This window comes from Nematolebias whitei, chromosome 21 (genome assembly GCF_014905685.2).
Source record: "Nematolebias whitei isolate Nwh7 chromosome 21, NemWhi1, whole genome shotgun sequence".
Taxonomy (NCBI): domain Eukaryota; kingdom Metazoa; phylum Chordata; class Actinopteri; order Cyprinodontiformes; family Rivulidae; genus Nematolebias; species Nematolebias whitei.
This window is the reverse complement of record NC_056518.1, coordinates 17,949,591-17,973,888: the sequence shown is the minus strand read 5'-3', so window position 1 is coordinate 17,973,888 and position 24,298 is coordinate 17,949,591. Positions and strand designations below refer to the sequence as shown.

Sequence of the window (24,298 nt, the reverse complement as noted above, 5' to 3'; positions counted from 1 at the left end):
GATGGCCTCCTTTACTCCTCTCACAAACCATCGTTCCTCTCTATCCAGGATGTGAACATCTTCATCACTGAAAGAGTGACCGCTGGCCTGGAGATGAGTGTAGACCGCAGAGTCCTGGCCTGATGATGTTGATCTTCTGTGCTGGTCCATCCTTTTGGCCAGTGGCTGTTTAGTTTCCCCGATGTAAGACTGATCACCCTCCTGACACTGAACAGCATACACAACATTACTCTGTTTGTGCCAGGGGACTGGATTTTTAGGATGAACCAGTCTTTGCCGTAATGTATTTTGATGTTTAAAAGCCACTGGGACGTTGCGTTTAGAAAATAAACATCTCAGTTTCTCTGATACTCCCTCAACATACGGAATGACCACTGGTCTGGGTTCCTCCTTTTCACCTGATGGCTGACTGGAGTCCTGTTTGGGTTTCTTCTCTGCTTTCAGGAAGGCCCAGTTAGGATATCCACATTGCTCTAGAGCCTGTCTTGTGTAGGATTTCTCTTTCTGCCTGGCTCCAGTCCAGTTTGTCAGGACGCTGTCTGCTCTGTGGTACAGAGTCCAGATGAATCCTAACTTGTGCTCCAGCGGGTGATGGGAGTCAAACTGCAAGTACTGGTGTGCGGGTGGGTTTGCGGTACACCTCAGTTTGCAAATGTCCTCCATCAGAGGACATTTGCATAATATCCAGGCATGTCAATTTATTATCAATGTATTTGCATTTGCATATATGTACTTGATGTTCTGGTGCTGTTCAGCCCATTCTGCAAGTTAGGACAAGAATACTCATCAGACGAACGTTTCTTTGTTCAACTAGTTTTGTTCTGTTTTTTTTTTAAATAATAAAAGACGAGGTTGTCTTACCTTGCACACAGCTAAACTGGAGGATGTTACTGATGCCGTACTGATAAATAATGCCTTATTTAAAAAGTGCTTTAAGATTTGTGCAAGAAGATCATCGGCACAAATTCCTTAACGTCACTGGGAGTTCTCAAATCTCCGACAACGTTAAGGTTCAGTTTGAAAAACTGTTTTACTTTGAAGCAATCGACCGTACAATGCACATGAAAGTCAACAGAAACAAATGTCCACGTCGACCTTGAACTCTTGCCTGCTGCTGCACATCTCTTACCCTCATGTGACACACGGGACATCTGACAAACTTGACATTTTATTGGTCGTGAGGTACAAAATGAGGAAGGAAAACTTTGCAGAGGAAGTAAGTTTCAGAGTTCAAAACACAAAGAAAGAACAACAACCAGGTTACAGACAAATGTTAGCAGCAATCTTAAAAACTATCACTTAACATCAACAGTTTGCAGATTTACACCAACTACATAAAACTAAAAGCTACCAATAACAAAACTACTTTTACAGCTTAAAACGTGAGCTAAAGATGAAATGTACAGTGCAGGATGTAACAAAAACACATTCCTACATTAGCAAGAGCTGCACTGAAACAAAACCTCTTTGTCTTAGTAAATATGAATTAATTAAATATTTATTGGAGCATTTGTTTCTTTTACAAGTCAGTCATTAAGGCGATAGCTGCTTGAGCTCTGAACAGCTGATGAAGAAAAACTAGATGAAAATGTTTATTAACAGAAAGAGAGGAAGGAACTATCACCATAACATGCTTCTTTTACATTATTTTGATGAGAAAAACTGAAATAAAGCAGAACTCTTAAACACAGGATGGAAGATACTTCCACATTAAAGTAAACAACAGATCCAGCTAATCTGAAGCTAAAACTAAAAAGAAAACCCTAATATGAAGTCATTTAATTTGATGAAACTCAGAGCAAGGCGGGGTCAACAGAGCCCTAATTGTAGTGGCAGCTAGGCTGTCGGACATCACATTAACAGGCCGAACTTGGGTATAAGAGGCTAAAACCCAAATACTTCCTGGTCCTGTTTACAGTCCGTTTTGCTTCAACGTCTCCAGCCTCTGCAGCAGAGCGTTCCCAAACGCTTCCCTGTACCCTGGACTGAGCGTGTCCAGGAGAGAGTAAACAGTCTCGTGATACTGAGTGCTCAGGTTCTCCTCCACTTGATCAAAAGCATAACCCACCACCTGTTACAAAATTAAAAAGTGTATTTTTAAAGATAATTTACACTCTAAACTAAAAAAAAAGGCTGCAGCGTTTTCTGATGAGTTCCTCCTACCCTGAGCCCGGCCTCCGTGAGCTCCAGACAGTATCGGTTCCTCTCCCTGGTCTCCACGTTTATGTAGGCCATGTCCAACGCGTTGCTCAGACTTTGCGACACGTGCATTTCAACCACGGCGAACAGGACATCGTTGACCACCGCTTCCGCCTCCAATCTCATGTCCTTAACGTCACAGAGTCCAACAGAGTCCTCGTCAAACGTGTAACTGATGGACTCCTCGGCCTGGCAGTCAATCTCCATCTCCTGCAACCACACAACTGCATTTATTGACACAATCACGACTCACAGTTTAGTGTCTGAGGCTGAAATTGGTCCTAACGAGCAACAAGACGAGTGGGTTTGTGGTACTTTTAATTGTCATGGCAACAGGCTACATTTTGCAAATGACTGGATCACATCTACTGCAATTTATTACATAAACCAAGCAGAAAAGCACCCTGATCTGTTTTAAGTGGTCATAAATAAGATGCAGTTTTGCTTCTTACATGATATCGAGCCACATTTGTGTGAAACAGAAATGAAACGCTGGCATGTGACTTTGAGAGACTTACATGTCAAGCCAGTTTTGTAGGAATGAATGTCATACGTAAACTGCCATTTCCAATTATGAGATGAGTTTTTAAAAACAGTTCCTTCTTACATTCTTGTTTATTTTTAATTCTCACTCAAATGTGCCCCGTCACTGTGAAACAGACGATACTCAGATAAACTTAAAGTAACTCCTACTCTATTTTCTACACTCTGCAGTTGTTGAACGAGTTAATATCAGTAACGCTCCGTTTACACCAGAGCTCAGTTTACGTCACGTTTCTGTCAGCTGCTGACCATTTCCTAATGTCATGCTTAGTCATCGTTTTGAGGGGACTGAAATCGACGTGGGCAGAGACACCAGACCCCTAACTCTCCGCAGAAAATCAACCACTTTTACAGTAATATTAAGTTAAAAAAGACTAATCACTGCAATCTTTCTGAACTTTGTTTGAGGCTGCAGATTAGAGGTGCATTCAGGTCCAAAAAATCTGACCCGACCTGGCCCCTGCTCGTATCCATCATTTCCGAATCCCAATAATTTATTGCAATAATTTCTGAGAAAATTAATTGCCCAGCAAAATTTGTTATTGTGACAGGACCTGTTTGGGTCGTCGGCCACGCGCGTCCGCTGAGTGCAGCGGCTAAATGAACATCCATTTGGGCTGAAGGATCGCTGCCTGGCAGTCCCATCTGAAACTTGTGAACTTTTTTTTTACCTCTTTCAAGGCTGATCTCCACGCTGTCAAATAGCTGCATGTGTCTGGTGATGTAGGGCAAGCCACGTTGCCAAATAATTGAATCGTCAACCGTGCACGTCCACTGATGCAATCAAAAGCCCGACACAAACCCGGCCCGCCCATCCAGCACATTATTATGGCCCGGCCCAGCCAGATTTCGGGTCGGGCTTTGGACCCAGGTTAGAAATGACAGCTTTACTGCAGATTAAAGTGGTTTCAGGACAGACATAAAAACAAATGTCTCGTGGTTCTTTATTTCAGTTCTGCCAAACTTGACAGAAAAAATGTATACCAGCCTCAGTATTCTGAAATTTATTATACAAAAATTAGCAGGCCATTTCCAAACACACATGTATAGTGTAATTTTAGTTAATGGGATTTAAAGTTTTCCATCATTAAAAGCAGCTTTCATAACGCTTCTTTAAATGGAATTAGTAGAAATGTATATTTATGTTTTTATATTTTGGACTGATTTACACTGGGGGTGTTAACAGCAATGACTGAATGTGACTCATTTTATTCAAAAGGTACTGATAACAAACTATAAAATTAGACTACAAAAGGTTATCCTGAGCTTTATGACATGGCACAGTTTGAAAGCATTTACTCCAGCAGTTATTCAGATTTACTGAGATGTGATTCTGAAATGGTGGAACGTGCTCAATGTAAACAAAGCACGTTTATCCACATACTTTTGTCAAAAACTGGTTGTAACTAGGTATAAATACATCAGAAAGGCCTGACTTCTTGGTTCTAAAATACTCTTCCATGGACATTGCTTCCTGTGACCTATTTTAGTCACTTTTGATGTTCCATCATTTAAATAAACCTCTGAATTTTTTATTTTTGACCATGCTTCTTGACGTTACAAGCACATAAAAATGTGGACTTTATTTGCAATAGAAGGGTTCACATAACTGATATAAATAGATTTATAACAGCAAAAACACGATCAGAATAGATAACATGGTACTTATATTGTAACTACTGAATGTGTTTATTGTTGTTGATTAATAAACACAAAAACAGCGACACCTTGTGGAAACTTTACAACGATGCAACGTTTTTAGTTTAACGTCAACAACCTGAATTAGGTTTTCATTTCTGCATAAAGAGTAAAATACCGTCAGGTTACTGTTGTTATGTGTAATGATCGACTGTAGCTGAAGTAAATGTGGGCTAAAATCAGTACTTCTGTGAGAAAACAACTGGTCGCAACTGGTCGTAATCCAGTCACTCTTTAGATTTTAATCACGAATGATCCATATATTTTAATGCACCCTTCAGAGAGTGTATGGGACATTTGCCTTAAAGATAAATTAATTTAAAAATGTTGTATTTTTCCCCTCACCTCCTCGCTGGTTGTTTTCTTCCGGTTGTTGTAGAAGGTTCCAGCAGCTGCTCTGCGTGGGTAAGGACCACTCCAACCAACGTAACTCCACTTTGCTTCAATTTGACCTAAAAAAAACAACAACACAAACTCGGTTAAAATAAACGCTTTCTATTCTATATATTACTCCTGGTTTCTTTAAATTTATTTATTTACGATCCAAAAAAACCTGCCTGTATGAGACGTGAGCGTAAAGGTTCCTCTACGTCATGACATCATCAACTAATCCCACCCCTAAATGTGTGGGATTTATGTTGCGTTTACTGACAGCTAGGAATTGGGGAAGAATAAAAATAAAATGAAACAAGTCAAAACAGGGAATTGCATTATATCAAAAATGCTGATTACAACGTATTTTCCTGTTTGGGACCAGTGACTATAAACTCGTTTTTTCTCTTTATGTGCACTGAAAATGTGCACTTTTGAGTGTTTAAGTCTCACTTCCGAGCTATCCCAAATGCGAGTAAGAATTGGTGCGGAGTCATGAAAGTGTTTGTAAACAACTCTATCAGAAGGTAACTTAAGAGCTGTCGTTATGTGTATTTTAAGCTAATCGTGCTCTTTAATATTTATGTAAGAACTACTGTATTTGACTTTGGTGTTCTCATCAGTTTAAATTTACTGCGACAGGACTGACAAATTAAGGACTATTAGATTTTAGCTTAGCTCGCTGGCCAACTAGCATAATGCTATAGCTTTAGCCTTAAGTTAGCCATTGGCTATGCTAATGTTAGCTTAACTCCACTGACTAGTGGCTCGACCTCACGCTTGATAGCCGGGGCTAGCCGGCTAGTTAGCTGTGTGACTTGCCTTTGTTTAGCCAACAATCAAAACACATTTCATGTCGAATCATGACAGCTGTGTTTAGGTCAATGAAAATAAAAGCTGACATAGTTTATCGTATTTGAGGCAGGCCAACAGCTATTTTGCAAGTACGATGTGTAACAAATGGACAAAGGTTTATTTTTGTTGTACAAGTTTTAAAATTACATTGTTAATTATCATATGAACCCACCAACAGTATTTTTTCATTATTGTTCCAGTCTTGAGTTAACGCGTTACAGCAAAAAACCTCGTTGTTTTCGGTTGTCAACCACGGTTATGTTCTTAATATTTTGTATTAATTCATATGTTACGATGTGGGGGGGCACTTTGTGTTTTTCTTCTATAGGCGCATCAAACTGGAGTCGAACCAATTCCTACACACTTCTCTGAGTGCTGACACATCCTCCAAAGTGCCCCAAACCTTGGGATGTGAAGGATGCTGGAGCTCACAGTTTCTCAGCATCTTCAAGTCCACAGGATGACACAACTGCAACACCACTGATTTATTTATAGCCGTCTGAATCGCTACAAGTTTGTAGCTGTAGACCCTCAAGTCAACTTTCCTTACTTGTGTGCTGCTCACCCACCGAGTTAAGATGCCTTGGCCATTCTCTGAGTCCATCAAGAAGCGGGCTTGCAGATACCTCCTGCATCGATACTTGGGAAACTTTCTGCAGGAGAAACTGAGCTTGGATCAGCTTAGCCTTGACCTTTATCAAGGCACGGGGTCCCTTGCACAAGTTCCGCTGGATAAATGGGTATGATACTGTTTAAATAGACAAATTATCTTATGATGTATTTTTATTTTTTATAGCTAATCTACAAGAGTTGTATTTATTCTGTGCAAAGTTTACATACAGCAAAGTGAGCTAGAACTGGGTGGAATATGGCAGTGTTAAACTGCTCTTACTTTGCACTTCTTTACTAAAAAACTGTAAAAAAGGAACATATGTAATACTGTAAAGGCACCATTTCTTGTTCCGCAGTCACTCAATGAGCTCCTACAAACAGCAGATGCTCCTTTTGAGGTCATCACAGGGTTCATACAGACAATTTCTCTGATCGTCCCATGGGCTGCGCTGCTACAGGAAAACTGTGCTCTAGAGGTCAAGGGTTTGGAGATTGTGCTCAGGCCTAGACCAAGAGCAGGTAAAGGGATACACATCTCTATTTCTAATGTCATATGGTAAAAAGTGTTAGATGTATGGCATCTAACACTGATTGTTCCTGCAGCTTCTGGCACTGAGCCCATGTACTGGTCCAGTTTCATGACAAGCAGCATGCAGCTCGCCAAGGAATGCCTCAGTCAGAAGCTCACTGATGAAATGGGAGAAAGCTTTCAGCCTTTTGAAGGGTTGGAAAAGTTTGCAGAGACGATAGAGACAGGTATATTCTACACGTAAGCTTAGCATCACGTTATCGTGTGAGCTAACTGATTTGTTTTGGTTGTCTTCCAGTTCTGCGGAGAGTCAAAGTGACATTTTTGGACACTGTTCTCAAAGTTGAACACATTCCAGAAAATTCAAAAACTGGATTTGCTCTTGAGATTCGAATAAACAAGTAAGTTGTGGTTATATTGATGAGACTAATAATGGGCAGAAGACAAAGTGGTGTTTTGCCTTTGCACACAAAGCATCAAAATGCATGAGTTTTCCCTTACAGTTTTATCACGTTGTAGGTTTTCATAATTTCTAATTATTTTGCGGGTCTTATTCAGGATTGTGTACTGTGATGAAACGGGGGACGAGAGCCCAAATTTTAATGTGCATCAGCCAACCTCGTTCACACATAAAAAGATGCAGATGGAAGGAATCACTGTGTTCTGGGACGAGTTCTCCGATGTGTCCCGTGGCTGCAGGTCTTCACCCACTCCTTCGGTTGGTGCCATATATATTTAAAAACTGGCAAAGCATTTCTCATAAAAGCCTTTATAGCTTCTAAATCCTTTATTGTGCAGGAAACTGAGCCAAAGCTTTCACCCAGCTGGAATCCAAAAATAATCTGTGAGCCTCATCCACAGTTCACAGAGCCTCTATCCGCCACAGCACCGTTTGAGGCTGTGCAGGTTGGGAGCCTCAGTGGTAAAATCGAGTTGTCTCTCACTCTGAAAAACAACCTCGCTCTGCCTGGAGCGAAGGTAAAACAATATTTTCTGAAAGCAAAACATTATAGGAAACATTATTTATAGATGTTGTTGATATTTTGCTTGTGCTGCTTCTCAGCTAGACATTGTCGGACACATAGATACACTACTTGTTTTGCTGTCCCCGCGCCAAGTTCATCTTCTCTTGGACATGTTTGGAGCTTTCTCTGGTGGACGTGAGCATCTTGAATTTTATATATAAAACACATGATCCCCAAATGGGGTTCCAATGTCACTAAGCCAGTTATTTATCTAGGCGTGTCCTGCTTTCTATGTAAAGGTGCACAGGATTGGACAAAAGACAAAAAAAATCGTCCCATTCAGCAAGAGGATGAGTATCGCCTCCAGCTGGAACTGAACCGATGTCTGAAGAAGGACACCGCTGCTGCTGGAACAGACTCGGACCTTTTCGACAGCCACACCACCAAAACTGTGTCGAGTCGAGGTTAGAACAAAATACCTTAACACTTAAAGCAGATATCATCCACTGCCTTTAGATTATTGTTCCTATAATTATTGCGGAGTTCTGAAGTGCATACAGATCATGTAAACAGCAGTTTTCACTTTGCTTTTTGCCCAATTTTTAATGTATTATATGGTAAAATATGAGATAAGCCTACATCCCTTTGTCTTTTAGGAATTATTTTTTAACCTTAGAGATGGATGCATGGCTTAAAGAAAAGCCTACTTTTGTTGTCAGAAGAAGACACACACCCCTTGTTGAACCAAGAATTTGCACCAAAATTATTAAAATGGAAACATTCAGGGAAGGATTATTATCTATTAGTAATAGGAATTAAAACAGAATATTTCATGAGTGTAAATGTCATTTCGTCTATTTAATTATTGTGTCTTTGTGCTGGTCTAGATGACGTGTTCTTCTCCATGGCTGACATGGACATGTCTCACAGCTTGTCCTCCCTCCCTCCTCTGGGAGAACCACCCACCGTTGACTTGGACTTGTCCCTTAACAGCAACTACTCTGCTTCCCCAGGAGAGTCTCCCTCTGGAAATACAACAGTACGTCCTTTTTTCAGCTTTTTAAAAAAAAAAAGTATGTACATTTTAATGCACAGCATCTTTTGACCAGAGGTGTGTGTTTGTTTTTAGGCTCTGTGGGACGATTACGTGGATGTCCCACGACAAAAAGAAAAGCCGACTAGTGAAACTCCTGTCCAGTCACGAGATCCGCAGCTCCCTCAAAAACTATTAAGACAAACCTGTAAACACTTCTGTAATTTGATAGACACTCAGCACATGTTTAGTTATAAATATCAGTCTCATGGTGGCTGTTTTCTTTTTTTTATAAAGGCTGGTACTTTATTTTTGAGTGTCCGTATTATACAGTTGTTGTTATACAAGATTATTGGTGAAATGGGTCATTTTTCATTCTCTTCCAGCCCATCCATCCAAAACCCACGGGGATGAGTCAAGACCTGAGTTGGTGTTGAGGTTGTCTCTGAGCAGCTTTGCTGTCTCAGTCCTCCACATTGACCCGCTCCCTCCACCGCACGCTGCTCCCAGCCCCCTCAGACCCATTTCTGCACATTTCTTTAGCACAGACAGCCCGGGCCAGCTTCCCTCAGAAGATTTCCTTCAGTCTCGGACAGTGTTTGATCAGGCTTGTCCCCATGATCATCTTAGGTACACTTCACTGTCAACTTATTCCTCTTTGTTTAGGATTTTTTTTCCTTTTCTTGCATTCCAAATATCAATTTTCTGTCTGACCTGAGTTGATGTTTGCAGGTTTGTCGGTCAGGGTTTGAAGATAAATTATGACCACTGTCAGGGATCCAGCCTACGGACTTTCAAGACCGACATCTCACTCAACCAGATGGAGTTCATTGAGTGTCTGTTCTCTTCTGAAGCTCCTGTTGGTGGCTCACAAAGAGGAATCCAGTACACAGAGGTAAGATGTGACAGCCTGAGCTGAGCACTTCATGTTATTTACCTCACTTAAGCGTTGGTTGTCCAAACACCTCATATTTAGTTTAAAAACACACCTAATATATGGAGTTCACGTGACTCTTAGTTTTCTTTAGTTGTTTAATTTCTTTCTGTTTCAGCTCTTGACGTTTGACGCCACATCCAGTGCTAAATCACCGCTTCCTACCTGCCTTCACCTGCTTTACAAACTGGCTGAACGCAGAGGCCCTCAGGTAACAGCACAGACTGATCCAATGCAGACCGCTCTTACACATTTCATGCAGTCATTCTGGATTCAAGCTTTCTGTTTGTGCATTTGTCTGTACAGGGTGGTCAAGTGAGACTTAGCACAATTCCAAGGAAAGCTGAAATCCAAGTGGAGCTGGGCGCTGTGTGCTCGGAGCTGGACATCAGCATTGTAGATCGTCTGAACTCGCTACTGCAACCTCAAAAATTAGCTACCACAGAGATGATGGCCTCTCACATGTACACGTCTTATAACAAACACGTCAGCTTGGTAAGATTACCCCATAAACGTATCACTGAGGATGAATTTAGAGCTCCGTTACCTGCAGAAGATGGCTTGAATGAGCATTTCCTGAAACTGATTTTCTGACTGTTTGACAGCATAAAGCCTTTACAGAGGTTTTTCTTGACGACACCTATACGCCCTCCAACTGCCACGTGTCACTGACCGTTAATGCCCCTGTGCTGGGCGTCGCGGTCCGCTTCCCCATTCCCGACCTGCGTTCAGATCAGGAGAGAGGCCCCTGGTTCAAGAAGTCCCTGCAGAAAGAAATACTTCATCTGGAGCTGGAGAAAATGGAAATAAAAACCGAGTTCATGGGTGGTAGTTCACCTGACCAAACTAAAATGGAGCTCACGTTCAAGGAACTCACTGGTATGAACCTGGGAACGTCCCCTGAAGAATATTTTCTGATTACAAAGCAGCTCCTTGCTGATGATTGCGTCTCTGTTTTGGCACAGGGAAGTTCCAGGAGGAGCCAAATCAACCAGCTGTCAGTTTCCTTAGAGTGGCTCACAACATGGAAGGAGACATGACGACATCTGAAAGCGTAAAGTTTGACTGGCCCAGGTAAGTTCCTCCACCCATCATGAAACCAGCCTGTCCGTCCAGCTGTTTTGTTGTGATGTTGAACACCTCTGTGCAGGGTGGTGCTGAAGATAAACCCCACTGCAGTCCGCTCGATCCTCGAACGTGCGGCAACTGAAGATGACGAGGGCGCTGAGGACCATTCCCTTGAGGAAGAAGAGGAGGAAGGGGCCTCTCATTCACTGAAGGACGTGTGTGACTTTGGGAAACCAGAACCATCACCCTTTTCTTCCCGTAGGGTTATGTATGAGAATGAAGAGGTGAGCATCATCATTAATGTAGTTATAAGAATTTCCTGAAGGTAAATTTAAGCCTTTTATCAGGTATTCCATGCCAACCTTCTATTTTACAGGAATTTATTGACTTTTGTTACATGAAATAATTGTTATCATGATAGAAGTTGAGTAGAACCACAGAAATGTTTTCAAATTTTTAGAGGCCGCTGTGTTTTCCTGCTCAGGATTGAAAGTAGAGAGCAAAGTAAAGGGTTTGTTGCAGTTGGTCTCATCCCCACCAGATGTCATTGCAGCTCGAATTGGTGACTTAAAGCAGCAACATTCTGTATTTAACTTGCATAAATGCAGCATTTTAATTTTCAAACGAGCTTGAAGAAAGCTTGTTGTTGGGAGGAGAGAAGGGCATTATTGAGATAAAATAAAAAAAGTACTTTTTACAGTTAAAGTTGAGGCATGCTGCCACGAGATTAAAGAGCATAAACAGCTGATGTAACTTGACAGAGGCATCATGATCCAGGCTAGAGGGGTAATAAATAAATATAGACAACAAAAATCAACTAAATGTTTGAGCTAGTGGGAGCAATAATACATGCTAACATTGTGCAGATTTGATAATGGTAAAAGTTATATATTTGAAGTTTTCACACGTTTTCTTTGTGAAAGTTTTATTTCACTTTGCTTAACTTACGAGTCGGTCATTTGGTTATGATGTCGGTGCAGGTGCACTTAATCCAGGTGGAAATATTTGCATTCAAGAGCGAGAATATTCTCTGGTCGATATTTTAACACGCTCGACTGATCTTTATGCAAACTGCGACACGGTTTTGTTTACCCGAGTTGTTGTAAAAACAGGCGGTGACCAGCTCAGTTTTTTTTTTTTTTTTTTTTGTTTCTAATTCCAGATGGTCATTCCTGGCGATGTTGCTGAAATGACCGAGTTCCAGGAAAAAACCATGAGCAACTCTCGATTCGTTCTGGAATTGAGTTTGCCTAATGTGCAGTTAGCGCTGCCCAGCAAACCTTTTTATGAAAAGCTACACAATAGGTACATCACTTGTTATTAAAGCTTTTTTGCAATTTAAATTTGTTGCTTTTGATTTGTTGTTTGGCCTTCCCAAATGAACCATGTTGCTGCAGCTGCATACCAAATATGTATAGTTGAAAAATCAAATTTAATATCCATATTTTAGGATAAACAACGACCTTTTGTTGTGGGAGCCCACAGCTCCATCCCCAGTAGAGATTGTTGAGAGCATGCCTTATGGAGTTGGACTCTCGGTTGCCAGTCAGCTGATCAACACTTACACAACAGATAGCTTCAGCCAGTTTCACTCTACTGGTCCTGACGGTGAGATGATCATTTCATATACATTTTCAGTGTGGATGTGAAACTGTCTTCCTTAAACCAGCTAATAGAAATACATTGGATGTTTCTTGCAGAGGAGACCAGCGGCTCGGATGAAGAGAATATGCACTACTTCTCTCCTGCCTCTGACCTGGGCTTCAGATCTCGGAAGAAGAAAAAACCCAAAGCCCACAGCAAGACGTCCCAGAGTCTTTTCTCTGTTATTCTCAGTGTAAATCACGGTCTGGTGGCTCTTCAAACAAACTCCAAGGTTATCTCTTTAAAAATGTTTATCCAGCTAACCTTGTCATATGAACTGTGTTTGAGTTTTCTTTCTATTTTGCTTTTTTTTTTTTTTTTTTTTCAGCAGGAAGATAAAACCATCCTGAAGAATAAACACGGTGAGTTCTGGCTCGAGGTGAAAAATGGCGTTTTGTTCAGCGTCACCCAGTACGAAGGCTATAAAGATCAACACTACATCTGCTTCCATACCAGCAGCGTTTGCTTGTATCATGAAGGTAAACCATCTGCCCTTGCTGTAATCTTTATTACATGTATATCTTTGACGATGTGTGATATTTGTTGATCATTTCAGGACTCGTAGACGGGGGCAGCTCTGTCTCAGACAACAAGCTGCCATGCAGGACACATCCTCACTGGCTGGAGCCAACCATCTACCAATCAGAGGCATCTTCAGACAAATCCTCAACGCCATCAGAGTGTATCGGCCTGGAAGCCCGCAGCATGGTGTCTGTCGCAGTCAAAGTGTCATCGCAGAGTGCAGAGCGTAACGTCAAGGTTAGATATTTAAAACATATTTAAGGCAAATTGTCTGTAAAATGGGTTTTACTCCTAACTTACAGATGTTCCACAGTGTTCTTGCACTGAATAAAAGCACAAAAATCCATTTAAACATATAGCACCAGCATCATATAGTGCACAAAAGTTGTAATATTTGGATTTTTTTCAGACCTCGTTCTGTGATACCACTGAGTCTTAAGTTGGGGTTTTACTTATTTATTTATTTTATTACGTTAGAGTCATTGTTTTGTTTGCATATCCTTAAGCTTGATTTTTTTTGGAAGATATCAGAAACAGCTGCTTTGCAATACATTTTTAAAAATCTTTTATAAAGGCAAAAACCTAAACTTTTCCATGTTCACCTCAACAAATGCCCATATTTTATTAACATAAATATAAACATGACTATTTGTAATACAGGTAGTACACACACTTTGCCCAGTACATTGTATTGGCATGTCTTTGTGGAACGTATTCAGATTAATTGTAACTTTCTGCTCTTTTCATGCAGGAGTTTTTAGTTGCTGTTGGAGTGAGAGGAGCCACGCTGCAGCACAGAGTGGTCCCTCCTAACCTGGGCTGGTACGACCAGGTAAAACAACCCGCAATGTTACGCTGGTGAAGATTCTCAGTCAGCCAGGACATGGTAAATTCAAAAAGTTCAAGACAAAAACAACCGGACTTCGTTTGTAACAAGCTATGTTTACATGCGCAAACTTCTTTGACCGGATTGAAAAGTTTTCAGATTAAATAATTGTTGTGGAAAACAGAAGCCTCCATCCTCCCCAGGTTGTTTTCTCCGAAGGAACACACACTCATGTCAGAATTAACAACATCTTTATTTTTACACACTTAAAAATGCATGAACGAGAGAGAATTGTGTAAATTACCTCACATTCGGGGGGTCCCTGTACAATTCTGACATGTGTCAGGTCTCTTCCCACCCTTATAGACTACGTTCCTTCACCTCGATCTTCCTCCATTCAATAATCAACAAATATCCTAGTGACACTTCCTGTTTTCAATTTCTATCCAATCAAACACCGTCACAGTTTTAGATTGTTCCACTGAGAGCCAGGGTCATTCTGACCTATTAGGCTACTCTTTGAATCATTATTCGTTATTTTATAATCCCCTCCAAACACTAAAATGATGTGAACTATAATTTAGAAAGGCCTTATTAGAACTAAACTTTTTCTACTGACAGCAGAAAGTGTCAGGGTTTAATTTTAAAGTTAGCAGTCACTGAAAAGACATTATTTATTCACTTCTGGCCTAGTTTACACATCTAACAGATAATATAACCATCTTTATATGTTCTATTTTCCATAATTTATCATCGAAAAGGTTATTTTATTCTTAACATAATTCAAATGTATCGTTTACATGGGCACAATCCGTTCACGACGATCATTTACATGCAGCGGGGGTTTATTCTGAACAGCAGTACTGACGTGCAGAGTGGTAAACTCTCCTTAAAAAAAACGCTGCACTCCCTGACTGAGCTACAGGTGATGCAGATCATTTTGAGCTCTTTCAAAGTTTCTAGTAGAAATGTTGAGTCGTTCATCGACCAGTTTTGCTTCCCCGACATGCTAATATTATTAGCATTAGCCTGGCGGAAATGACATATGTCGCACATGTGCAGTCAGGTCAGTTTTTCACGATCTGGAAATAAATGAACAGATTATGTGGTTACATGGTTCGGGTTATGGATCGGCGTAAACCACCCGTTTCTTTCTGATTACAAATTCTTTTGGATTGAGCTGAATAAATAAAAAATAATCCGAATGAGGCGTTTACATGATGCATTTTTATTCTGAATGGCCGTTTAATCCGATTACTTATGACCATGTAAACATAGCTTGGGATGACAACAGCTGAGAATTGAGAAAGCTCCTCGGATGAGAAGTGAAACGTCTTCTGTTACAAATGAAGTCCCATTATTTTTGTCTTGAACTTTTTTTTGAGTTAACCTGCAATGTTCCTCACCTTCATGTGCTTCTAACAGAGCTGCAGTTACATATTCATAATCTTTTTATTGATTTCTGTTAAACAGATTGTTGACTTTCTGAATGTGTCTGATGAGCCTGTGTTGGGTTACGCCCCTCCCATGTCTGTCACCACCTTGCATTTACACCTGTGGAGCTGCTCTTTAGACTACAGGTGAATTGGAATTCAGATCAGAAGCTAATAAAGAGTTTTTTACCTGTCGGTGTATTTTCATATGACACTATTGATGTCCTGGCAGACCTCTTTACCTGCCGCTCAGATCGCTGGTGGTTGTAGAAACGTTCAGCATCTCCAGCTGGGTCTCTTTGGACAATTCATCATCAACACTAAGGTATGAAGAGACTGATGTTTTCATGATGCTAAATTGAAAAGTTTTAATAAAACTGAAGTTAAAAAAAAAATTGAATTTTTTTTTTTCCAGGATCATTTTGGATGAAGCTGCTCTGTTCCTCTCAGACAAGAATAAAGTTGTGTCTGTTAATCTAGCTCGTGGTAAGTTGCCTTTTCTGGCTGTTTTTGACTGTAGGAAATGCTACCGCAGAGCTTTTGACACAGTTTGATTTTTATCAGACTATGTTCAAGTTGTGGACATGGGAACACTGGAGCTGAGGATTACAGCTGTCAAACCTGGAGCAGATGGAAAATTGGTAAGATTCCTCTAAATGAGATCTGTCACTCAGGAGTGAACAGATAATTATATATATTTTTGCCTTTTTGTTGATAGTCAGAGCCCAGATTTGAGCTGCGCTGCTCCAGTGATGCGATTCACATCAGAACGTGTTCTGACTCCTGCGCTGCTCTGATGAACCTTATCCAGTATGTGGCCAGCTATGGAGACTTGTTGCCTCCAGAGGAACCAGAGGCGAAGCGCAGCAGCACCGCTCAAAAACGCAAAGTCAGTGACCTATGATTTCTTAGTGATTCACTTAGAGATAAATTAATAGATTGACCAGCTTTCATTGGCTGATATCAGCCGTACTGCTGATCCTCAAACAGAAATGTGAAGGTGCAGCAGCTTCTAATGGGTAATAAATATGCAGAATTTATAGTTAAACACTGTTATATTTAAAAAAAAAAAAAAAGCATATTAGCAAAAAACATATCAGTATTGTGCATTGGCTTATGATCATTATCGTCATTGGACTTAATAAAACACACATTGGACTTAATAAAACACACATCGTTCGACCTCTAGTTACACTAATAAGAGCTTTTTCAACCCTACCATATTTAGTTTAATTGTTATTTCTGACAGACGGAGGCTCCCAGCAGGACAACGTCTCTGACGCCACTGCTTGCTGAGACCGAGCAGCAAATGCTGCAAGATTTGATGAGTGAAGCTATGGAGGAGATGGATGGGCAGCAGGTGCCAGGAACACAACAGAACGGTAAACATTCACTTAAAAATATGTTTTTGTGGGCTTTTATGAAGTTTTTTTATGAGTACTTACTGTCATATTACCGTATTTTTCAGACTATAAGGCGCACCGGATTATAAGGCGCATTAAGTGAAACTAAAGCATTTTGACAGATTTTTGAGCACCGTGTACCACATAAAATTGGTTCAATGTCAGTAATCACATTCAGAATCAATACATAAGGCTCACTGTTGATTTTTGAGAAAATTAAAGGAAAAGTGCGCCTTATAGTCCAAAAAATACGGTAGTTCTTTCAGTTTAATGACCCATGTTTTTTTTTTACTTTTCACTCATATTCTTAAAGTTTTGTTAAAAATTATACTTCGGCTCATGGCACTGGTGGGTTTTGCTCACGGGAACGATGAATCAGGCCTGTCAAGAGCAGATTTTTAGCATGAAGGGTGATTTTTAAGACTTCCATATTAAGTACTCACAGGCACAAGGTATAGCTGTTTTATTTTATTTTAAGTCATTGCTTCATTAGTTTTAAATGCATATTAAAGCTATTTGCTTATATACAGGTTCTCAAGAGGAGCCGATTCATGAACAGGATCCACCTCACTCAGACCTGTTCCTGTTCCCTGATGAGAGCGGGAATCTTAACCAGGACTTGAGTCCCACCTATCCCATGCTCCCTTCTCCCCTAATAACGCCCGCTCCTAATCTGGCCCAAGAGACGGACGACTTTTGCATTCTTGAAACTCCTGACTCCAAAGGAGAGGTTGGGAAATACTCGCCCACCTTGTAAAGGTCTACGAAACGCGTTGAGGTTTTCTCTGTGTTGCTTCACTGTGAGTCGTGTGTTTCAGGATCGAGATCAGGAGCCCGTGGTGAAGCAGCTGACCTCAGGTCCAGTGGAAATCAAAGATAATCACTTCAGCCAGCCTCTAGAAGGGAACGATTCCAGCCGTGGAGCCTTGAATTTTCCCATCCCGGAGGTTCGCTACCTCGTCAGAGAAATCTCTGTCATTTGGCATCTTTATGGAGGAAAAGACTTTGGGAGTGCAGTTTGCGCAGCTTCTCCCGCTAGAAGTCGAGGGTGGGTCAAGAGTCTAGATTTTCTGTTTAAACTTGCTCAAAAAGAATCAAGACTTTTAAAAACATTAAAATGCTTCTGTGCATCCTGCAGATCTACTCCTCATAGCTCCCCATCTCAAACTCCAGTCAGACAAGCGAAGACATCAGGACAGGCAGGAGGAGGAAGAAGAAGAAACCCTGATGTTCTGATGGAAATCCAACTCAGCAAGGTTAATCTTTTATTCCACTGGAATGAATCTTCAATATAATCTGTTTAAATCTGCAAATCGCCTACAAGGATTCACTAAGCCTGTCTTTTCAATGTCCCTTCAGGTGCGGTTTCAGCATGAAGTGTACCCACAGTCCCCTGTGGCGCTACGTCCAACAGTAGACCAGCCAGCGTCCCGACAGGTGTTCGTTGTGCAGGACTTGGAGATCCGAGACAGACTAGCTGCCTCACAGATGAACAAGTTCCTCTACTTGTACTCCAGCAAGGAAATGCCTCGAAAAGCTCACTCCAACATGGTGAGCAAAACAGTATCCTCAGTGAATCTGTTCAAGAGGTATTTTACTGAACACGTCTTGTTTCAGTTGACAGTTAAAGCTTTGCATACATGTCCCGAGTCAGGCCAGGCTCCCCCAGAGTGCTGCTTACGTGTCTCCCTTATGCCTCTTCGTCTCAATATTGATCAGGTATACCAGAGTATTTATGACCGTGTCAAAACTGTAGACGCTTCCAACATATTTTCTCATTTGTTTTGAAGGATGCATTATTCTTCATGAAGGACTTCTTTAGCAGCCTTGCTACTGAAGTCGAGTTCTTCTCACCGCCTGTCCAAGAAGGTAAACCTGACGGTTCAGCGGCACGTCTACTGTTGCAAATTTGACTTTAATTTCATGAGGTCCTGATCATTCTTTTGTTTGCAGTTGTTTGTGTGACCACAAAGAATGCGGCTGCCCCAGAGATCTCCTGCAGCTTCTCTAAGCACGCTGCTGGCAGCCTGGATCCAACCCCGATCATCTCCGTTCCTGCTCGGAGACGGCTGAGCCACAACGGTTTCTCCACATCTGGCAGGGAAGAAGCGAATAATGGAGAAGCTTCTTCTTCTCCCTTTACAGATCAGCCAATCTTCTTTAGGTCAGTGGTGCAATCCAAAGTTTTACAAACCACAAAAAAAAATGGCTAGAATGAAATGTGTAAATAATGTCTTCTCTTCTGAACAGGGAGTTTCGGTTTACCTCTGAGGTTCCCATTCGACTGGATTACCATGGGAAACACGTGTCAATGGACCAGGTCTGTGTTTTAAAAGGATAATACATGAACTCCACTTTGTCTTTTTATTGTTTTACAAATAATTATATGAATTATTTGCTTCAGGGCACATTTGCAGGGATCGTATTTGGACTGACACAACTGAACTGTTCAGAGTTGAAACTGAGGCAGCTTTGCTATAGACAAGGGTACATTATCCTAAAATATAAGAAACTTTTTCATCCGTTATGATATAAGTTATTGACATCATTTATGAGGTAAAACCTCTTTGTGTTTCAGATTACTTGGTGTGGATAAGCTGTTTTCTTATGCAATAAACGAATGGCTGAATGATATAAAGACCAATCAGCTTCAAGGACTGCTGAGCGGTGTGGCACCCATTCATACTTTGGTCAAACTGGGTGAGTATAACACACATTCTTAACCCAGTCACAGGATTTTAGGATTATAATCAGCATCCTGCTTTTAACGTAAAAACCTAAATACAATTTCTGTATATTTCACATGTGTTGCAGATGCACCAAACTAAAAAAAGCTTTTTTCTAAATTCATTGTGTACAAGCCATTCATTGACATTTAAGATTATTTTGTTCTGTTCTATTTTATTCTATGCTGAATTATTGTTCTGTTGTTATTTTAACCTGGAAAAACACAACAATTGTTAGATTTATTGTTATTCAGTGATTATTATTGTTCAGCTGTTTTTAGTCCTCTTCGTCTCTTTTGGGACATAAGGCTCCTTGTTCACCAGGTGTTTATCATAACTGTGTTTGTTTTAATTATAAACTATTTTATTGTGAAAACTGTAATTTTCATCTTCATCGTTTAGGTTCAATACTTTGTGCTTTCTAGGTAGAGTAATAAGCTTCTGAGAAAATCTTTAGCCTTGATGTTTTGTTCAGTTCACGGCCTTAGGGACTTGGTTTGGCTCCCTATTGAGCAGTACAGAAAGGATGGCCGAATAGTCCGGGGATTTCAGCGTGGCACTGCCTCCTTTGGAACCTCCACAGCCATGGCTGCTCTGGAGCTCACAAACAGGATGGTTCGGACCATACAGGTAAACTGTTGTCCCACGCATTTAATGAAACACAATCAGGAGATCTATCAATGCATAGTTTCTGTGTTCGTCTCTTCAGACAGCAGCCGAGACGGCCTATGACATGGTTTCTCCAGTTCTCGATGAGAGGGACGCAAAGAGGGTGAAACGTTATTCCCATTATGGCCTGGCTCATCAGCCTGTTGACCTGAGAGAAGGTGTAGCCAAAGCTTACACTGTGGTGAAAGAGGTAAACAAACAGCTAAGCAGAAGCTCTATCATTTTTACACCACTGAAATAAAATGAAAAATCAGTGCAAATAAGGATGTCTTCCTCCACAGGGTATAACAGACACAGCACTGACCATCTATGACACAGCCACACGGGAGCACGAGCAGCGGGGCATGACGGGAGCTGTTGGTGGAGTTCTTCGCCAGCTGCCACCAGCGGTAGTCAAACCACTCATTATGGCCACCGAAGCCACCTCGAACGTCTTGGGTGGTATGAGGAATCAGATTCACCCAGATGCACGTCAGGAGGAATCGCAGAAATGGAGGCATGGGGAGGAGTAAATGTCATGGCTGTACAGTGACTGAAGACTGTGCTGCAGCCACAGCCAAGAAACTTTTTGTGTTTTAATTGGCTTTTGGAAAACTGGACAACCCGTTCTGATTGTAAATAAAACTGTTTGTCTCATGACAAATTAAGCAAAAGTAAATCTGCTTACCTGTTTCCCCTCACAGTGCCTTCATGGTCATCAGCATCATTTGCTTACACAAAGGGAAATAATACATTTGTAAGCATATCGTCATTACCACATATCCTGATGTGGCTTAAGTTCTGTCAAATGTAAAAGCACAACAGTGACAGACAGTCCTCTTTAGCTTCTTATTTTGTTTACAGATAGTGTTATCACTTTTTCTTGATGTCAGTAAACACTAGTGTAAATGTGCAACTACCCTTAATTTATTACATGTACTGTATGTTGGCTGTTTACTGTAAATAATCCAAATTTGTACCATTTCATGCAAATATTAGAAAACAGTAATGGAACCCAAATGTGTTAAACTTGCGCAAAGTTATTTAATCAGTGCATTGAAGCAACTTAAAAGATCACTAAAATTAATAAAAGGAGGATGCAGAGTAGCTGTGAGACGTGCGTTGCATTAAGTTTATGTGCTGAAAATTCTGTTTTTAAACTTGAAAACTGTAATTTTGTTTTGTTTAGTCTGCTGTCAGCTCACATTTTCAAATTCTTGAAACAATGAGTGCATCTACTTGACAAGTTAAGTCTTAATATCATGCTCAGTCGATTTGGATACTGATTTATGTTGTGATCATTTGTGTTGGACATTTGATTATGCGTACAGTATTTATGTGGAAAGAGCAATATAAATTGCACATGTACAGTTGATAAAATTGTATTTAAAATGGGGGAATTAAAGTAGTTAAACTCACTTCTGATTATAGTTTTGGATTTATTGTTGTAAATATCCGCATTGTTCGTCTTATTTTGAAAAATTTGCCAAAGAAATCGGAAGTAGGTGTTGTCACGACAACAGAACAACGCTCTTTCTCCTCTGTGTTAGAAACGATAGGAAACCTACTCGACAGCCTTACTTTTAAAAATATTAAAACAGTTATGGATATGGTTTCTGATTTAAGTAGTTCTTTTGAGACGGGACTAAGCGTCGACGAGAAAAAGTTGCTTCATCTCCGTGCGCGCTCCGCAGGACTGACGTTTTGCGGGTGCGCGCACGCAGCTTTCGTCTGTGAGCTAGTCTACACATTGACGTAGGTTTATAAGCTCCTTTAAACGATGTTTCCATGTAAGTGTAATTTACGTTAATTTTTGGTTAATTTCAGACGTAATATACGAAGTCTCTCCGCTGCCAGAGACTCAGTGGCACCAGGAGCAGACTGTGACCTCCATGTGGGGCTCCTTGGTCTGGGTCACCTGGGAAAACAGCTCCTCATCTGCCTCCTCCGTCAGACCAGCATCAATCCATCCCACATTAAGATTTCCACCAGAAATCCAGAAACAGCAGGTATATGATAAAGTCAAAATAAGAAATGTCATTTATACACCAAAACTCGTTTCAATAACAAGTTCAAGCTTTGCTCTTATTTTTTCTTTGTTTTACTAAATGTCATAAATCCATGATGTCATAGTAGGTTACTTCATCTTCTGATGAAATACAGTGTGAATGCTGCACGAAGAAGCTGAAACTATATGTTGGTAAAGCTGAAATAAGCAATGCAAGCTAAAACGATTAAAATGCTTGCTAAAAAAACTCAAAGTTATAAACAACAGCTAAAAGTAGCAAAGGGCTTGCTGAAAGTTTAACGTAACAAAATGCTAAAATTAGTAAAAGTCTAGCTAAAAGTAGCAAAGTGTTGGATAAAGGCTAGAAGCTCAAAGTAGCAAACGGCTGATTATAAGCTAAAAGTAGCCAAGTTTGTTAAAAGCTGAAAGTTGCAAAACGCTTAGTTAAAAGGTAATAGCAAAAGGTTAGATAAATATAAAAAAAATAGCAACAAGCATCAGAAGAGATTTTAACTTGATGTTTTGGTGTTACGACTCGTCACATGGAAACAATCACCATAATTTCCATGAACATTGACATATTCTGTATTCATAAAGACAGGATGTGAGGTAAATGATAACATTTCTGTGGTTTTCCTTAGGACGGAGCATTTGTTCTCTATTTTGAGACCAGCTTAGAGTCAATGTTTCAGTGGTTTATGGTCATGCACAATGAACATGTTCTTCTTGTCTTTAGTGCGAGTATCATGTTATCATGTTGCAGCATCTGAATGCAGCCACGTGTGTGGCAGCAGCACTTTTTAATGATCTTAGTTTTAGCTTTTTAATCACTAGGGTTCCATCACCTGGCCGGAACGTAAAAATGGGCCCACGTGATCATTCCTTCAAAGTCAGATCACGTTTCCTTGTTTACTGACAAAATGGATGTTTTGCCTGTGTTTCAGAGGACGGTGTCCCGACAGGAGTGGAGTGTTTTTTTGACAACCGCAGGCTGGCTGTTTGGGCAGATGTTCTGTTCCTCTGCTGTTTGCCTTCTCACCTCCCCAGAGTCTGCTCTGATCTCAAATCTCATCTTTCAAAGTGCTGCCTGGTGTATAGTTTCCCCTCAGCTGTGCCGGTCACCAGGTACATCCACACTCATGCAACACTTGTAACCTCTACTTCTGATTTTAACAATCTAATCCCGCTTTAACATTTATTTATTTTTTTTTCAGTTTAGCTGAACGTCTTGGGCACAGTTTTGTTCTCAAACCCAAGTATGAGTTTGAAAGTTGTGACACTGCGGACGTGTGGCTGACCTGCTCTGATCTGACCGCAGCTTTGTCAGATCCCTCACTGAGAGAGGCGTCATGTCCTCTTACTATGAAAGGTATACTTTCTCAAACATCAGAGCTTTTTTGTAGTAAACCCTTTTTATTTTATTTAATGCTAATAAACTTATATTCTGTGAATGCTGATCCTAATTTTCAATTTGTAGATGGCATTACTTTGAGTTTGAACTGGGTCTGTGGAGTGATGTACAGCCTGTTAAATATCTGCACTTCTTCCTGTTTGGGATCCGGCGAGGCTCTTTCTCTAATTAATGGCGTATTCAACAAAGACTGGATTAACAACGAGCGATTAGAGGCGCAGAGTTTCATCAGCTCCTCTTGTGCATCTGTTCTGTATCCGGCTGAGTGAGTAGCTCAAGGTCACAGAGGTGTATGAATTGAGGAGTAGATGAAGAAAAGCAAAATTATTAATTTGAATCTCATTTTCTTTACACAACAAAGGCCTTTTCCCTGGATTTCTCTCACTGATGCCCAAACCAAGGAGACCCCACTGCTGTGCTTTGTGTCGAGCAGCAAACCTGTGCAACAGTGCATCTATGCAGCATATAAATCATTCCTACAGAGACCGATATGATTAGAATATGAAAATAGTTGTTTCATAAAGAAAAAATACATGGTTTTTAATATATAGCAAAGCCATTATACACCAAATATTTTTTTAAATATGGCTTTTATTGTGTCATTTTAGAAAAAATACTGTAAACCCATATTGCTCTAAAATCCAACAAATTATTACTTCTTTAATGCTTAGTCTTTTTAGGATAAGTATTTTAATCTGAACAATTTAATATACCTTCTCTTTTTCTTAACCACTTGTATTTGATATAACACACTCTGTAGAAGTTTTGAATCTGTTTAATTTATGATTAAAGCAGGGATTACAATGTTTCCGAGACAGTCTTCATTTTGGTAGTCCTACATGATGTCATTAATAAAAACAGCAGCAGTT

At 40.4% G+C, this 24,298-nt stretch overlaps 3 protein-coding genes across 3 annotated transcripts; 2 read left to right on the top strand and 1 right to left on the bottom strand.

Annotated features, from left to right (window-relative positions):
* Positions 1–1,171: 1,171 nt before the first annotated feature.
* On the bottom strand, positions 1,172–4,888 carry LOC119427020 (gsk3b interacting protein). Its single transcript, XM_037694593.1, has 3 exons — positions 4,786–4,888; positions 2,164–2,409; positions 1,172–2,071 (listed from the first exon to the last, which is right to left on the bottom strand). Exons 2-3 carry the CDS (start codon positions 2,404–2,406, stop codon positions 1,913–1,915), a joined length of 402 nt encoding a protein of 133 aa, XP_037550521.1. The 5' UTR covers positions 2,407–2,409; positions 4,786–4,888; the 3' UTR covers positions 1,172–1,912.
* Positions 4,889–6,245: 1,357 nt separating this feature from the next.
* LOC119427725 (autophagy-related protein 2 homolog B) lies at positions 6,246–20,543 on the top strand. Its single transcript, XM_037695362.1, has 42 exons — positions 6,246–6,407; positions 6,636–6,798; positions 6,883–7,035; positions 7,107–7,209; positions 7,367–7,526; positions 7,607–7,786; positions 7,872–7,968; positions 8,073–8,237; positions 8,661–8,812; positions 8,903–9,014; positions 9,193–9,436; positions 9,539–9,701; positions 9,859–9,951; positions 10,047–10,235; positions 10,346–10,619; positions 10,706–10,814; positions 10,891–11,092; positions 11,971–12,113; positions 12,259–12,416; positions 12,509–12,684; positions 12,781–12,931; positions 13,009–13,211; positions 13,726–13,806; positions 15,274–15,380; positions 15,466–15,558; positions 15,649–15,719; positions 15,798–15,874; positions 15,952–16,122; positions 16,483–16,615; positions 17,167–17,366; positions 17,455–17,684; positions 17,775–17,892; positions 17,996–18,187; positions 18,254–18,355; positions 18,427–18,505; positions 18,590–18,800; positions 18,887–18,956; positions 19,041–19,123; positions 19,215–19,336; positions 19,838–19,992; positions 20,072–20,221; positions 20,313–20,543. Exons 1-42 carry the CDS (start codon positions 6,246–6,248, stop codon positions 20,541–20,543), a joined length of 6,228 nt encoding a protein of 2,075 aa, XP_037551290.1.
* Positions 20,544–21,613: 1,070 nt separating this feature from the next.
* Positions 21,614–23,923, top strand: noxred1 (NADP-dependent oxidoreductase domain containing 1). Its single transcript, XM_037695361.1, is given in 6 exon segments — positions 21,614–21,765; positions 21,853–22,031; positions 22,963–23,143; positions 23,233–23,387; positions 23,496–23,694; positions 23,791–23,923. Coding segments are annotated over 6 exon segments (999 nt in total).
* The last annotated feature ends 375 nt before the right edge of the window (positions 23,924–24,298 follow it).